Source organism: Lepisosteus oculatus, chromosome 4 (assembly GCF_040954835.1).
Source record: "Lepisosteus oculatus isolate fLepOcu1 chromosome 4, fLepOcu1.hap2, whole genome shotgun sequence".
Taxonomy (NCBI): Eukaryota; Metazoa; Chordata; class Actinopteri; order Semionotiformes; family Lepisosteidae; genus Lepisosteus; species Lepisosteus oculatus.
The window spans coordinates 46,857,721-46,872,846 of record NC_090699.1 but is presented as its reverse complement, the minus strand read 5'-3'; the positions used below and the strand labels follow the sequence as shown (position 1 = coordinate 46,872,846).

At 38.3% G+C, this 15,126-nt stretch overlaps 1 protein-coding gene across 10 annotated transcripts in view; it reads right to left on the bottom strand.

Annotated features, from left to right (window-relative positions):
• The window catches only part of nisch (nischarin), a 39,413-nt gene extending 24,805 nt beyond the window's left edge, over nt 1-14,608 (bottom strand). For 4 of the 10 annotated variants that reach the window (XM_015347221.2, XM_015347225.2, XM_015347222.2 and 1 more), the window contains exons 1-10: nt 14,392-14,608; nt 11,923-12,006; nt 10,879-11,061; nt 8,057-8,105; nt 7,452-7,615; nt 7,147-7,242; nt 6,915-7,010; nt 3,082-3,234; nt 2,719-2,787; nt 1,197-1,382 (exon numbers count right to left, since the gene is read on the bottom strand). In XM_015347221.2, the coding sequence (XP_015202707.1) occupies nt 1,197-1,382; nt 2,719-2,787; nt 3,082-3,234; nt 6,915-7,010; nt 7,147-7,242; nt 7,452-7,615; nt 8,057-8,105; nt 10,879-11,061; nt 11,923-12,006; nt 14,392-14,475 (1,164 nt within the window). In that variant the 5' untranslated portion in view covers nt 14,476-14,608. The remainder of the gene's footprint in view (nt 1-1,196; nt 1,383-2,718; nt 2,788-3,081; nt 3,235-6,914; nt 7,011-7,146; nt 7,243-7,451; nt 7,616-8,056; nt 8,106-10,878; nt 11,062-11,922; nt 12,007-14,391) is intronic. The other 6 variants (XM_015347215.2, XM_015347216.2, XM_015347218.2 and 3 more) reach the window with 3 other exon arrangements.
• Nucleotides 14,609-15,126: the final 518 nt, after the last annotated feature.

Below are 15,126 nucleotides of genomic sequence, written 5' to 3'. Positions count from 1 at the left end.
AGGGCACACACAGACACAAGCATACACACTCACAACAGGGCCAATTTTCCTTGAAGCCTATTAACCTACAAGTATGTCTTTGGATAATGGGAGGAAACCTAAGCATTCAGAGGAAACATACGCAAACATGTGGAGAACATACAAACAATCAAACCCACAGCTGTGAAGCCGCAAAGCTAGTCATTAAACCATTGTGCCACCCAAAACATGGAAAATGAATGTTGGAAATCATGAAGTGCACACTAGGAATAAACAAAAGTACCTACAGAGCTAAATAAAATGTATAGGTGCACACTATTTGAGAATGACCAGTGCCAAACTTGGAAACAAAAAAATGAATGATACAAATAAAAGTCTCTACTTTAGCTGATAGAACCTGAAGGACACTCTTTAAAACCACTTAAAATGCTGAAGGCTCCACGGCCGAAACGTTGTGTTCTCTTTCTTCTTTTTTTCAGCATGGAATAAACCTATTACTTGTTCCTTTGTATTTTCAATTACAACCATACCTCTTTTTATTTTACTCTTCTTTTGAAATTACACACACACTCCCAATTTTCATTTTCTTAACACCTTTAGAGTCCATAATACAGTCTAAACCACCAATTGTCTTATATGAAAAGTAAGAGCGCACTCAGCTGTATCACGTCTATCGTGCCACTCTGTAGGCTCTGTGCTAGCTCTCACCCACACTAGTTAGTGCAATGCAATACGTACGCTCAATGTGAAAAAAGTTGTGTGACACCTTCTTCTTCACTCTCTACAATTGGTGGTTTTGTAATTTTTTTTGGATTGCTTCTTTGTAATTTTGAAGTTTGCTTTTGTTATTCGAAATGTTGGTAAAAATTCACATGCTTTGTAGCATGCATAGGATTTTCATAAAAAGAAAATTAGTAAAAATAGGTACGGGTGAAATAAGAAGAAGGAATTTATCAAAGAAAATACTCACTTAAAATACTTGTTTTATATTATATTAAGTATATTAATTTATTATATTAAGTAGGCCCATACATAACTTCACAGACAGGCTGCTGATTAGTGTTTCACGGTTTTCTTAAAATAATACATTACTAATTGCCACTTTGAAAGCATGAGAAGTCTACATTCGCTAGCTGCCAATATTCTCACAACACTTCACCCAAAAACTGTTGAAATGGGCAAATAAACATTGACATCTGAGGAAAACAATACATTACCTGAGCCAGCTTGTTGTTGCTTAAGTCCAGGTTGACAAGAGAGTACAGTTTATTTAGACCAGACAGGTCCTCTATTAGATTGCCTGCCAGATTAAGAGTTTTAATGTTCCCCACCTTGGTGTGAACACCTTCTAGCACTGCAATCTTATTATAAGACAGATCCAGGTGAATCAGGTTATACAAGTGCTGTAATGAAACCAATAATAACCATTAGATAGTTTTCTCCAATGATCTTGGATGTAATAGATTAAATAGTTAAACAATAGATGCTCTTATTTATAATATTGTGTATGCACAACCATTTTGCTGTTTTCAACAGAACTTTAACAGCAAAAGGTAAGGACTCTTTTGTATAAGAGATTCTACAATGTTTTGAAAAAAGAAAAAATATTTTAAGATTACTCTTTTCTTAAAAGGGAACTGCAACACTATTTTTATATTTCGGGGTTAGAATCAGCATTAATCTCTGCATTTCAAACCACAATAAAAGTAAAATGTACATAGTTACTTGTAAAACCTCCAATTTACATCACAAAATATATGAAATTTCCAGGTACGCACAGTGACATATTCTGCAATTCAGAACGAGGCAACACAATTTCTAGATAAAACAAAAAATTATAATAGAAATATTTATACAAAGAAATATTGCTGTCAACTTCGAGACAGTTTTGCCAACAAATACTGCTTGTGTTTGCTTGCAGCTGCTTGTATCCATGCAGATCATGTAGGAACATTTCTGTGGTGAAGTCTGCTGCACAACTTGTACATATTCACTCGTAGATCACATACTTTACAATGACTAGTGAGCAGGAAGGGGCCGCATCACTTCACAGTTTGTGGGAACTCTCGCTCTTGTCAGTGGCAAAACGAGGGTTTATGAGAACATGGCGACTTACAATACTTTCACAAAGTTCAAAGTTTTGTACTTAATTAAAAAATTGGTAAAAAAAATTCTATACCATCTAATGAAATAATGAATCTATTCTGTTATCAAGATTTAATAACTGGTGTGAGACCTCCTGGGAAAAACTAAGGTTGCTGCTGGAAGAGGTGTTAGTGGGGCCAGCAGGGGGTCCATGTGGGTCCTAATGCCCATGTATAGTGAGGGGGACACTATACTGTAAACAGGTGCCGTCCTTCGGATGAGATGTAAAACCGAGGTCCTGGCTCTCTGTGGTCATTAAAATTCCCAGGGCGCTTTTCTCGAAAAGAGTAGGGGTGTAACCCCGGTGTCCTGGCCAAATTTCCCATTGGCCCTTACCAATAATGGCCTCCTAATAATCCCCATCTATAAACTGGCTTCATTACTCTCTGCTCTCCTCCCCACTGATTGCTGATGTGTGGCGAGCGTTCTGGCGCACTATGGCTGCCGTCGCATCATCCAGGTGGGTGCTGCACATTGGAGGGGAGTCCCCATTACCTGTAAAGCGATTTGAGTGGAGTGTGCAGAAAAGCGCTATATAAGTGTAAGCAATTATTAATTATTATTATTAAAAAGTGAAATAAGTAAAAGGTTTACCTGCAGATTCCCAACCACAGACAGCTCATTGTGACTTATATCAAGGAATTCAACTTTTGGTATCGATTTCTGAAAAATAAGCAATGTTATACATAATGAAGCCTAAGAACCTATAAATTATTTAGAGAACATACACAATCTTTAGACTAGTTTGATTCTAAAATAATAAAAATGGCATAATAATGCTTAGATTTTAAGAAAATAAATAGAATTAGCACACTTACAAAAGGAAAATATCTCCAAATAATCATTTCCATCAGTAATAACTTACAAAAATGACACATCAAACATTTAATTTGCAGAAAATGTGCCAATGTCATGGATCAACTCCAGTGAAATACTAGAACAAGGCATACTGCTCACCACAGACTCATCAATGCAAGATATCCGATTATGACTCATGTCAAGTGTTGTCAGGGTTTTCCAGGTTGGTATAATGGCAGTGACTGGGCTGCCTGATGCAACTCCCTCAGCTTCCCACTGTGCAAATTCCAATGCTTCTGGGACAAGTACCTCCTGAAATAATCATTGTGTGATCATCAATCTAAAGTGATGGTTTCATTCCTAATTCTCCCACTAATGAGGAGTTCCCATCTACCTTATGCTGGTTTGAGGAATGTAACATTAAAGCCAGGCTGGTAACTAATCAGCAATTTCACAAATAAAAATACAGATGCAGCCATTCATGGTTTCACCATGGTTTCATGGAAGGCTTCTCAGATAGTTGGGCATTCAGGTAGATTGCCAGGTGAAAGGATTTGTAAACAAACTTTGTTAAAGCAAGTCAGTTTTTTCCGCAACACATAAAATACATTTTTCCAAGAAAGTTTAGCCTTTGTCACTAATGAAACCACTAAATAAAGACATAAATATAGAAATGTATGTCTTTAACTGACTTGCTTTAACAAAGTATCTTTACAAATCCTTTTACCTGGCAATCTACCTGAATGCCCAACTATCTGAGAAGCCCTCCATGAAACCATGGTTGCTATTAATTCATTTAGGGCTCATTGACAGAATTGCTGTTTTTTATGCATGCTAATTTTCTGATTCCTCACTCTGTTTCATGTTTCACTGTTTTAAACGAACAAGAAATTAGATTATAAATCAGTTATTCTATATAAACACAGCGTAATTGCCCTCCGAAAATCCTCTTTTTCTTGTTCGTTTTAGAGACCTTGATCGAAACTGATTTTAGTTGTCAGAAAGGATTTATTTTCTCTGTATTTCCTACATTGCTTTGTCGAGATTTTAACTTTATATCTAACTTTATATCTAGGCTCAGATTTCAACTATAAATCGTACAGTAATTAATAGCAGTAAATACTGATGTTTTGCGCCCTCTTACCACAAAAATATGTTTTGTAGTTGGGATTAACTTTATTTCGTACGCGTTTCTACTCCGGTTCGGACACCGAACAGTTAAAGATGGCGGCAAATCAGACACCCAGAGAGGGGGGTGGGGGGGGGGGTCTTCTCGCCTCCATAACTAAAATGCCAAATAGGAGTGGCTTAAGCGACATACACAGTCGTGTAACTGACAGTTTGAGGTAGCCTATCGTGTAAATTTCGCTTTGTTGCTGATAGGTTAAGCTTTCGAAACGCTGCCCCAAAGTCATGTGACTGATTTTTCGCCCTGTTTCGTTGGTTAAACGCAATGATCACAAGCACCACCATGGTAACTGGGATGTGTAGTTTTTAATTCAGTTTGAATTATAACTGTACGTACTGTCTTCATATTTGGCCAGGGCTTTAAAGAGAAGGCGCGCCAAAAAATTTCGGTGCCATCGTCTCCGCTTTAAAGGTAACCCCGTGCTGGAAGAATTTGACCTCGGAACGTTTGCCCAGCGTACTGTTAAACCAACGTATTGGCATCTTAAAGCGATTCTATTGAGGGAGTAGCCCAGCTACCACTTAACACTGTACTTCCTACTTTGAATACCTGTGAGACCAGTTTAATTCGTCACAGCCAGCACTCCGGGAGAGAGGGGTTGAGTAGTGGAGGCAGGCGAGATTTCCAGCGAAAGACACCTCTCCCTCAAAAACCCAGTAAGCAGTAATGCTTTAAGTTGAAAATCGAGGTAGATTTTGAGGATGATAAAGAGGGTAAACTGGGATGGGAGGAGGGTTTGGTTTTGCATAAGGGGCAGAAGATTTCCCTTGTAAGGATGGTATCAAAAGCAATCTTAAGTGGTGAGAAAGCTGTGCTCGATGTATTTAAGGGACTTAAAAGTAAAAGGAGATGCTTCATATTGCTTGACTAATTTTAAAAACTAAGTTATAAACGCAGCTGCTCTGGTATGCCGGCTCTTACACAGTGCCTGTCGGCAGTAAGCGTTACAATATACATACCCAACACTGCTTGTACCCATCTGTCATGCAAATAAAACACCTTGAATTGAATTGAATTGAGGGGAGAGGGGGGGAATACTAAAGCCAATACTGGCTCAATACCCTCAATGGGCTTTGACGTGCTAATGCGTTGGTTTAACAGTCCGGGTGTGGCAAGCTTCCAATGTCAACTCGACTCGATTGGAAGACAATTAACGTATTTTAGCCCTAAATGAATTAATAGCAAACATGGTTTACATAAAATACATTTTTCCAAAGAAGTTTATAATAATATGATCTATAGTTGAAATCTGAGCCAACTGTAAATATAAAGGAAAAGCATTTTCAGAGAGCAATCACGCTGTGTTTATGTAGAAAAAGCAATTAGGTTTATGAGCAATCTAATTACCTATTCGCTTAAAACGCTATATAAAATAAAGTTTATTTAGAGATGAATGATCAGTGTCGCAGTTTAAATAATTTTTGTAGGAGGGCTTGGACAGATTCCAAGTGCATTTTTGCAATTTACGTTGCATTGTCCAATGTTCTGTTGTAATACAGGCTAGAATACAGTTACAGTAGCCTAAGCTTTATCAGCCTATTTAAATAATTTTTTTGAATCCCCGGCGGAACACACTCCATAGGAATCAGCGCTTTTATACAGTATATCGCCTTTAAACACATATATTTAAACACGCGTTTACGATTTAAATCAAAACGCGATTCAAATCAATATAAATGTATATTTTGTAATGCATAGGTGACTATTCATTGTTATTAAAAAGACTTAAATTCGATCATGTCGTGATATTTAGAAATATAAATTTGTTTGGTGCGAGTGAGGTTTTATTTAATCTCTGACCAAGGGAAACATTTCATTTTTTCAAAGAAATGTTTGTTAAAAAATAAAGTCATAGTTCCATGGGATTCAATCACAGACCATGTGACATAGGAGTCAGGAAACTAACACACAGCGCCACCGGATTTAATAACGTAATAAAAACGCTATAAAATAATGTGACTAGGCGCAGAAAAAGTTTACAGCACAGTACAATAATAAATGCTGACCATGACTTTAGAAGCATAAATTACCTTACACTCAATTTAAACACAAGCTGTCTTTCTGTATGAACCTCTAAGCTGGTTCATACAGAAAATGTAGAAATGCATTAGCCTGATTATGATTAAAAAACACATAATTAAACACGTGTTTGCGATTTAAATCAGAACACAATTTAAATCAATATAAATGTTTAGCCAGTAGGCTACAAGACAACTCGCATTCACAGGGAGGCGAAACAGCCTTACACAGCCCTGTCGCAGTACACGAATATAATCATACCCTTATTAAATTCTTTAGATACGCGATTCCATATTATATTCCCTTTTAATCAAATTCTAAAAGTATGCTTGTTGACTCCGGTATAACGTTAGTTAAAGACTTCGAAGCTTAAAATGTTTAGGGAGAAATGGAATACTGGTGTGTATTTTTTTCTTTAAAGTACCAAGACCAGCTATATACTGTATGTTTATGTTCCAAAGTTAATATCGTTTATGGCCTTCACACGCGTTTCAGTATGCTCCTATTCTTTTTATGCTCAGCTACTAAGATTTCCCTTCAGTGGTAAAATTCAATATCTACAACGGGCACAGTAAAGACGTTTACAGTAAGTCTTTCTACGACAGACCAACGGACCACGAGTGCCCCTGTCGGTCAACCAATCACGAACCGCGTCATCTTGTGTCATGATACGCGATACCGCAGCCAATTACCTGCGGTACGTGTCTGTACCGCGCACTTTGAATGGCTGCATCTGTACCTGTTATTTTCAAGTATTTGTTGGTAAACAAATCTAAAGACCAACCTTCATTGATGATGCTGAGTAATGAATACTCATTGTAGCCAAGGTCTGTTTTAAAGATGGAAGTCCATTTATCTGTTTGAAATCACAGTGGGCAATCTACAATGAATAACATATGATAAGAGTAAGGGACATAAGAATTACGGTAAAATATATGTTAAAAAATAACATTTCTGTTAGAATGGAGCATCCTTTCTTGTACCGATTTCTTAAACAGAATAAAGTTTTTTCCTACCTCTATGTGAAGCAATGATTTAAACACTGATAAGTCAAATGGGAGAAGGTGCTCCTGAATGTTGCTAGTACCCACAGTGCCTCTAGAGCCTGGGATCTAAGAGCATGAAAAAAAGGAAGGAATGTTTGTGAACTGACAGATTTTTAAAAGGAAACATGGCCTTACAGAAAATAATAGAATATTTTTAATACTTTTAAAAAACTTGATCTTACACAAATTGTACACTGCGGATACTGCAGTAATTACTTTTGGTAACCACATTTTCAGTTATCACTGAACTACAGTTAAAAAGCAGTTAAGAATACCTTCAGATATTTGAGTCTGCATGTAAAATCCAGTATATGCCCAAGGTCAGCCTTGGCGTCTCCATTAGCACATGTAGGTTTGGCCAGTCTCAGCTGCTGAGTGATGGCATATAACTGCATGGGCCGCAGAAGGAAAACCTGTCCTGCTGCAAGCAGCTGTTCTCCTGGGGACGAACACTCAGCAGGTCATTATTTGTTCATGTTTGGCAGTTAAGCTATCCTTCCTACAACAAAACTAAGGCAGGACAATTATAATGTAACTGTAGGGATATTACCCTGGTGTTCTGGCCAAACTTCCCGTGGCCTTTACCAATTAAACCTCCTAATAATCCTTAACTATGAACTGACTTCATCACTCTGTTCTTCTCCCCACTGAGAGCTGATGTGTGGTGAGCGTACTGGCGCACTTTGGCCGCCGTCGCATCATCCAGGTGGGTGCTACACATTGGTGGTGGTGGAGGGGAGTATCATCAGTGTAAGTGTAAAGAATTATTATTAATTATTATAGGAAATTGTTTTCTTTATACAGCACATTGCGAATTTGGATACTGACAATATTCTGTAGCATCAACAACCAGAGTTTTTATCATTTTTAAACACCTTACCTTTGTGAAATAGCTCTTCTGCCAGTGCTGCTGTGATTCCATTGATTTCCTGTAAAGAACAGACAAATATATACAGATTTAGGTGGGATATTAACTAAAATTATTTTTACATGCGAGTATCTAATGTAACAGAACTAAGATGTTCAACAACATTATGAAAAAGTAGAATGTTGTGGCAGGGCTCTTTAAAGAAGAGCTGCAGGGAAATAAATTCAGTCCTCCTATACAGTACATCCTGATCCCAGGGTCTTGTAATGGTGGCAGTGGCCTGTTGTCCCCATCTTTCATTCCTTCCCATGGCATGAGGAAATTTCAGGTCAAGGTGGCAGGAAGTGATACTTTGAAGTGATTTTTGCTCTCACAGACCTCCTTTCTAAACGCATTGAACTCGAAGGTCATTAAAGGACCTGCTTTCTCCTTGCAGAGCACTCTACACAGTGAGTACAGAAAGCCACCACCCACTTTCAAAATGTTCACCTTTAGTTGCCCTAGAGCCCAAAAAGAAGACTGTAATGTACTGTATGTAGATTTGCTCGCTGGATCTATTTCCTTTAGTGGATGTATACCTCCTTGAATTCAAACCAGTAAGCTAAAATGTGCACCACCATTAATATACTGTATATATTGACGTATTTAAATGGAATGTTCAAAGTAATTTAATGTTATTGTTTAATAAATAAATGTATGGGCAGCACAGGTAAAGCAGTAGTGAGCATTGCTTCCTTGCACTGCTGGGACCCATGGTTCAGTTATGAACCTGGGTGTTATATATGTGGAGTTTTAACGTTCTCCCCATGTTCACGTGGATTTCCTCCAGGTGCTCTGGTTTACTCCTACAGTCCAAAAACATAATGGTAGGTTAACTGGCTGCAAGGAAACTCCCCCAGGTTTAAAAGTGTGCATGTCCATGTTTGTGTCTGTGTGTCTACCCTGCAATGGATTGGTGTCCCATCAAGGGTGTACCGTGCTATGTGCCCTTTCCTTACTGGAATGCTCCCCTGTAACCGTGAATTGGAAAATCATTTAGAATATGTATGTTAAAATATTTCAGATAAGGCACATAACTAGCTATACAACATTTTCTCAATTTCAATGCACCTTGAAATAAGTAGACACATCACAGTGGCCTTCATTTTCATTAATAAAAGAGACAGACTGAGACATGTTAGATGCTTAAGAGAACACATTGGCAATTCATTTTTTACAACAGGCTTAGGCTACATTTATGTGTACAAAATACTATAAATGTAAACCTCATGCACTTTCATGTGCTAGATTTGTTGAACCTGATCTGAAGGTGTTTCCCAATTTATGTCTGTTGAGCTTGATGCTTCGGACTAGCTGTCTCTTTCCAGTTTTAATAATGACCCAGATTTTCCATTGGTCAAACTAATGAAGACTCAAGTTTGATCCAAGGGATCTATTTTTTTATGTAGCTTTACATTTAACTACATAAAATAACACACTGTTCCTGCTGCCCTCTAAGAATTACCAGTCACATGTCACTTTTACTTCTATTTGTGTAGATTTTAGTGTGCAACCTTCTCCAGAATGTTTATCCAAATATACATTTCATAATTGCTGTTTACTACAGGCTTTACATGCATTAGTAGGTTTAATACTATTGACAGCTTCATTCATGGCTAAACGATAAGGCATACGCCTACTGCATTCTGGTTGGAATGCAATATTAGTTGAATATTACATTTCACAGTAATAGACGCTTAAAATCATTACATATTAATGATTATCATATTATAATAATCATATTACATGGCCCTGTTCCGGCCAGCAGGGGGCGCTCACCCTGCAGTCCATGTGGGTCCTAATGCCCCAGTATAGTGATGGGGACACTATACTGTAAACAGGCGCCGTTCTTCGGATGAGACGTAAAACTGAGGTCCTGACTCACTGTGGTCATTAAAAATCCCAGGGCGCTTCTCGAAAAGAGTAGGGGTGTAACCACTGGCCAAGTTTCCCACTGGCCCTTACCAATCATGGCCTCCTAATAATCCCCATCTATGAATTGGCTTCATTACTCTGCTCTCCTCCCCACTGATAGCTGATGTGTGGTGAGTGTTCTGGCGCACTGTGGCTGCCATCGCATCATCCAGGTGGATGCTGCACATTGATGGTGGCGGTGGAGGGGAGTCCCCATTACCTTTAAAGTGCTTTGAGTGGAGTGTCCAGAAAAGCGCTATATAAGTGTAAGTGTAAGCCATTATTATTAATTATATTATTTTAGTAAAAAGCTACTGCTGCAACATTTGGATTCCCATGCAATCCAGTGTTGTGCTTCCTATGGTATTAAATTACTTAGTCTACAGCAAGAGCTGTACTTAGTTCAGTTCTTTAGTGGGAAGTTACTTTGGGTTCATTGCAACTAAAAACATTTTTAGTACGGAGCTGGAGACTTATTCAGCAGCCAAGTTCACTGCTATTGGTATTGCTATTGTGACATCACTCAGATTCCTACAACTGCAACGAGAGTCATGTCACTCCCCGAAAAAGGAGGCACTATATCTCAGGAATGTGAGCACCTCAGATGCTACTTTCAACAGCACAAACCAGCACAGAGAGAGCACAAATGAATGAGACCAGTTTGGTTCTTCAGTACCGTTATGGGGGGGACTGACATCACATCCCTGAAAAAATAGATGCTTCTTTTAAGGAACGAAAGCAGCACAAACACTACTTTCGACAGCACAGACAAATAAGGTGGGTGTCCTTGTTTTTGCTGTTTGTAGGTGTGCCAGCTTCTTTCATTACATTGCAATTGCAACTTGAATATGCAACTGAATAGTAGAACTAAGCAAACTTACATATAAGTGGAAATGAAGAAAACAGGATAAGACTTTTGGAGCAACCACAGGGAACTTGAGCAGCAGAGTCTGTAGATAGGCCTCAAGCTCTTTCTGCCTCTTCTCCACCAAAGTTTTAGAATTTTTACCAATGATCTTCTTAGGCGGAAGCAGATTCTTGTCTATCTTCTTTTCTGCAGTAAGCTAAAAAAATACCAAATGTTAAAAGATATTCATGTACAGTACATAAAATAATGTTACAACCAAGGATCCATGTATTGGCCATAAAATAAATAACATTCACAATGGCAAACTTCCAGCCACAGGCGCAGATCCTTAGTCACAGAGCCACTGCACCGCCCCATGACCAGTCTTGGAGACCATGTTTTAGAGAGCATCCTATTTAAGAAAATCTAATTTACTGTTTAGTGGAATTCTCAGTCAAAAAGGTTACCTTCTAATTTAGTGATGCATTTTTAAAATAAAGACTGATTCCCATTCACTTTTAGGCATCCTTGTACCAAAATAGGAGATTTAGCCCTGATTTTGGTATGATAAGGCTTTGCATAGTATTTCAGGACAAATATTCTGGGTTTCTGTGTAGGACACAGGCCTCTGAAACACATAGACTTGTATTCAAGTATTGTCTGATATATTATCAATAGAGCTGTGACAGAGAAGAAAAACTCACATGACATATCTAAATGTGAGGTATGTGTTACATACTGCTCATGTATACTTTATTTAACTGCTCTCCCCCAATTTTGTTGTAAGTAAATATTGGGGAAATTGTTGGACAAAAAACATTTAATAGAGTATTGGGCAAATACTCCAATTGATTGAGATGATGTAATTAGCAGAGTAAAACAGTGATCTGTATTAAGACCAGGACTGCTTTTCCTGATTTATATTAATACTATAGATTATGGTACAATTAGCAACTTGGTTTAGTTTGCAGATGATACCAAAAATCTGAGGAAAATTGAAAGTGGGGCAAATACCTGGCAGATGAAAATTAAAGTACATAATGTATAGCAGAGTATTACAGTACTATGGAAGGTTCACCTTTTCGTGTAGATCATGAAAATCACTATAGCGGTGCTTGAGTGTCCACTGGTGGTCCCCAACCTTCACCTCAATTATGTAAACCTGAAAACAGCCCACAATAAATTTCAGAGATAACAAATAAATATAAATGGCAATTCAGAATTCCAACAAACCATATATCAGGAAATAGCTGCAGGAGCCAGTGCACAGCAATTTTAAGACAGCAGCATGTGCTGGATGTTACAGACTTGACTCTTACCTCATTAACAAATTACAGTATCTTGTGATACCACCAGTGATGTAATTCATCGTTTGCAAAAAATATGAGCACAGCAATGAAATCCAGCCACAGCTAGCTAGCCACCGCAAAACATTGTTTTTAAAAGAGTAGTAATTTCAGTTTACTTTTTTGCATTTACAGCACACTTTTAAATTAAAAATAAACTAATTTCCTTTAAAACAATTATTTTTAAATAAGACTTATACCTTTAAAACAGCTTTTGGATCAGAATATAATATCAGAATTTAATAGGATTTAATAAGACTGGCTACCTATTAGCCTGTTTATGATAATGCTCCAGGAGTTCTGTGTGAACATCATAAAGCAATGAATTGTGCCTGTGGTTTGAATTTCTGTTTTGCTCATTGCTTTAAAAGCACAATTAAAAAGTGACATATACTCATTAATCATACTGTACAGAACTATAAGACTGGTGGTTTTCATTGATTTCATTCAGTAAAACAGTATCAGAACAGCATCATGACCTAAGTCACAATTAAAGGTTGAAAAGTAGAAAACTACATGGAAAAGCAGAAATGAAAGATGTTTTGACTGTTCAGTCTCAGATTAGGTTAAAATAACAAAACAGAAATAATTTCAGAACCTGCAAAACTCACAAATTTACACCCATCCATCCAAAATGGGGGTGCTACAAAGTATTGGTACATAAGAGGTCTGTACATTACTGACACATAGTGACACTGCATTTTCCACACTCATTCACACAGTACATGAATTGAGATAAGAGATCTGGTTCTTAGCATAGTTATTCACGGTCATCCTTGTAAATATGAGATTCCACAAAGAGCTATTCTGAACTCCCACACAGGAGATTATGCAAGCTTCATTTTTTAATATCAGAAGCTAAAGGCGGAGCAGTGGTGCTGTGGCTAAGGATCTGTGCCTGTAGTTGGAAAGGTTGCCGGTTCAAATCCCGCAGCTCGCAGAGGAATCGTACTCTGTAGGGCCCCTGAGCAAGGCCCTTAACCCCAACTGCTCCAGGGGCACTGTACAATGGCTGTGCTCTGACCCCAAGCTTCTCTCATGGAGAGCAAGCTGGGGTATGTGAAAAAGACAAATTCCTAATGCAAGAAATTGTATATGGCTTATAAAGTGATCTTATCTTAATTCTTGTGGTGAAATCCTACCTATCAGTAACAGGCTCAGTGAAAAGAAAACTTCTCAGAATTAAAAATAAAATGGAAAAACTGTTTTACTGTGTCTATTATTCAGCTTTGAGTGGAGGCAAAGTTCCAACAGAAGCAAGCAATCATGCTTCTCTACTGCATGATTACAAAAATTGTCAGAAGCGCCACAATGTGCGCTAATAATTACTCATTTTTGAACAATGAAATTAGAATTGCGAACTACGCAAATTCATAGCCGATCTCATGCACACACTGAAAATGCAGCAACCATTTCACAGCGCTGTGGTTCCAGCTCTCCAGCAGTGACGTACGCTGGCTCCCACTTCCTTACAGCTTCAGTATAGCATTTTGCCAACATAGCACGGCTTGTAGACTCAAATGGCGAATAATGTTCTGCAATAGTGAATATACAGCCGTGGTAGCTCAGACGGCATGGGCTAGAAAATCCAGGGTAGGGGCAGGCGACGTAGCTTGCTCTAATTCCTTCCAGACACCTCCCAAGCCCACTCAGCCTGCTTTACAAAAGAGTAACAGGGGTTAAGCCTTCTGGAGGTAATAGGCCGGCCGGAACGTGATGCTGACCACATCACCTCCACTTCCAGTGTCGGATGGTTAAGAAAAATGGTGGCCCTTGCCCCCCCATTCCCCCATGGGCCTTTATGGCCCGAAAAGGGGACCTAACTGGCTTTTAAAGAAGATGAAACAGTCCTTCAGATTCGGTTGAGGAAGTCGGTCATAAAGAGTAACAGGCGTCACAGTTAAAACATAATCTAATGTATACCTGTCCTCTTTTTATACTTTTTGTTAGAACCTTACTGGTTTAACCCTTATAAAACCAATTTAGTCCGTGACACCAACCAATATAACGTAGAAATGCAAGTCCGTGAAACCTAATGCAGAGTCCACCACTTGCAAAATAAATTTCGCAACGTAGCACTACCACAACAAGAACAACATACAGTACACCACAACAGGAGAAACAAACCAGAGAAGTGTTGCAGACATTACGATTATCAGCTTGTAAGCAGTGGAATGTAGTTAATGTTTTATGTTACATACCGTGTAGTTCTCCACCAGCTCAGACCCCACTATGGAGATCTTCTTCGGTTCGTTCATATCTTCGGAAAACACGGAAGACTCCATTTTAAAAATATAAAAACAGATAAAGAAGTAAAAAGAATGTTAATAAAATAATTTGAAAACAATTCTATTTCGGAAACACACTAGCTTCCTCCCAACTCCCATCTTTTTTTTATTCAGCAGTGAGTAAATTCAATCTAGTAAACTTTATTCACAACATACAGTATGTCAAAGCACAAGAGCCGATAGGGACGAAGGGGGCGCCCAACGTAGTATGGATATGTACTAACAAAGAAAGACTAAAATCTACTCCATTGAGTCGATTCTTCTGACTAATAATCACAGTTATGGATATCCTATAATATAACAGCTGTAACTAAGTATTTGTGAAGAGGAACATGTCTTGTTGATCACTGAATTGCGCTATATGCACAAGGTAAGGGGTTAATATTATTGGAGCGAATACGGTTTACGGAGAAAAAATAAGGCAACACGTGGGGACACAAACACCTATCATTAAATCTCCTATTTCGATTTTTAAGAATTTGATTTTCTTTTCACAAATAAATACAGATAATCACAAAAAAGAAAGCTTTAAATTAATATACAGTATTGTAGAGCATTCGCCTGGAGCTGCGGCCAAAGAGCACCCGGCTGGGGTACGCAGCGAGGGGAAGGATGAGAGTAGTAGTGGTCAGGGCGGGGACTAGGAAA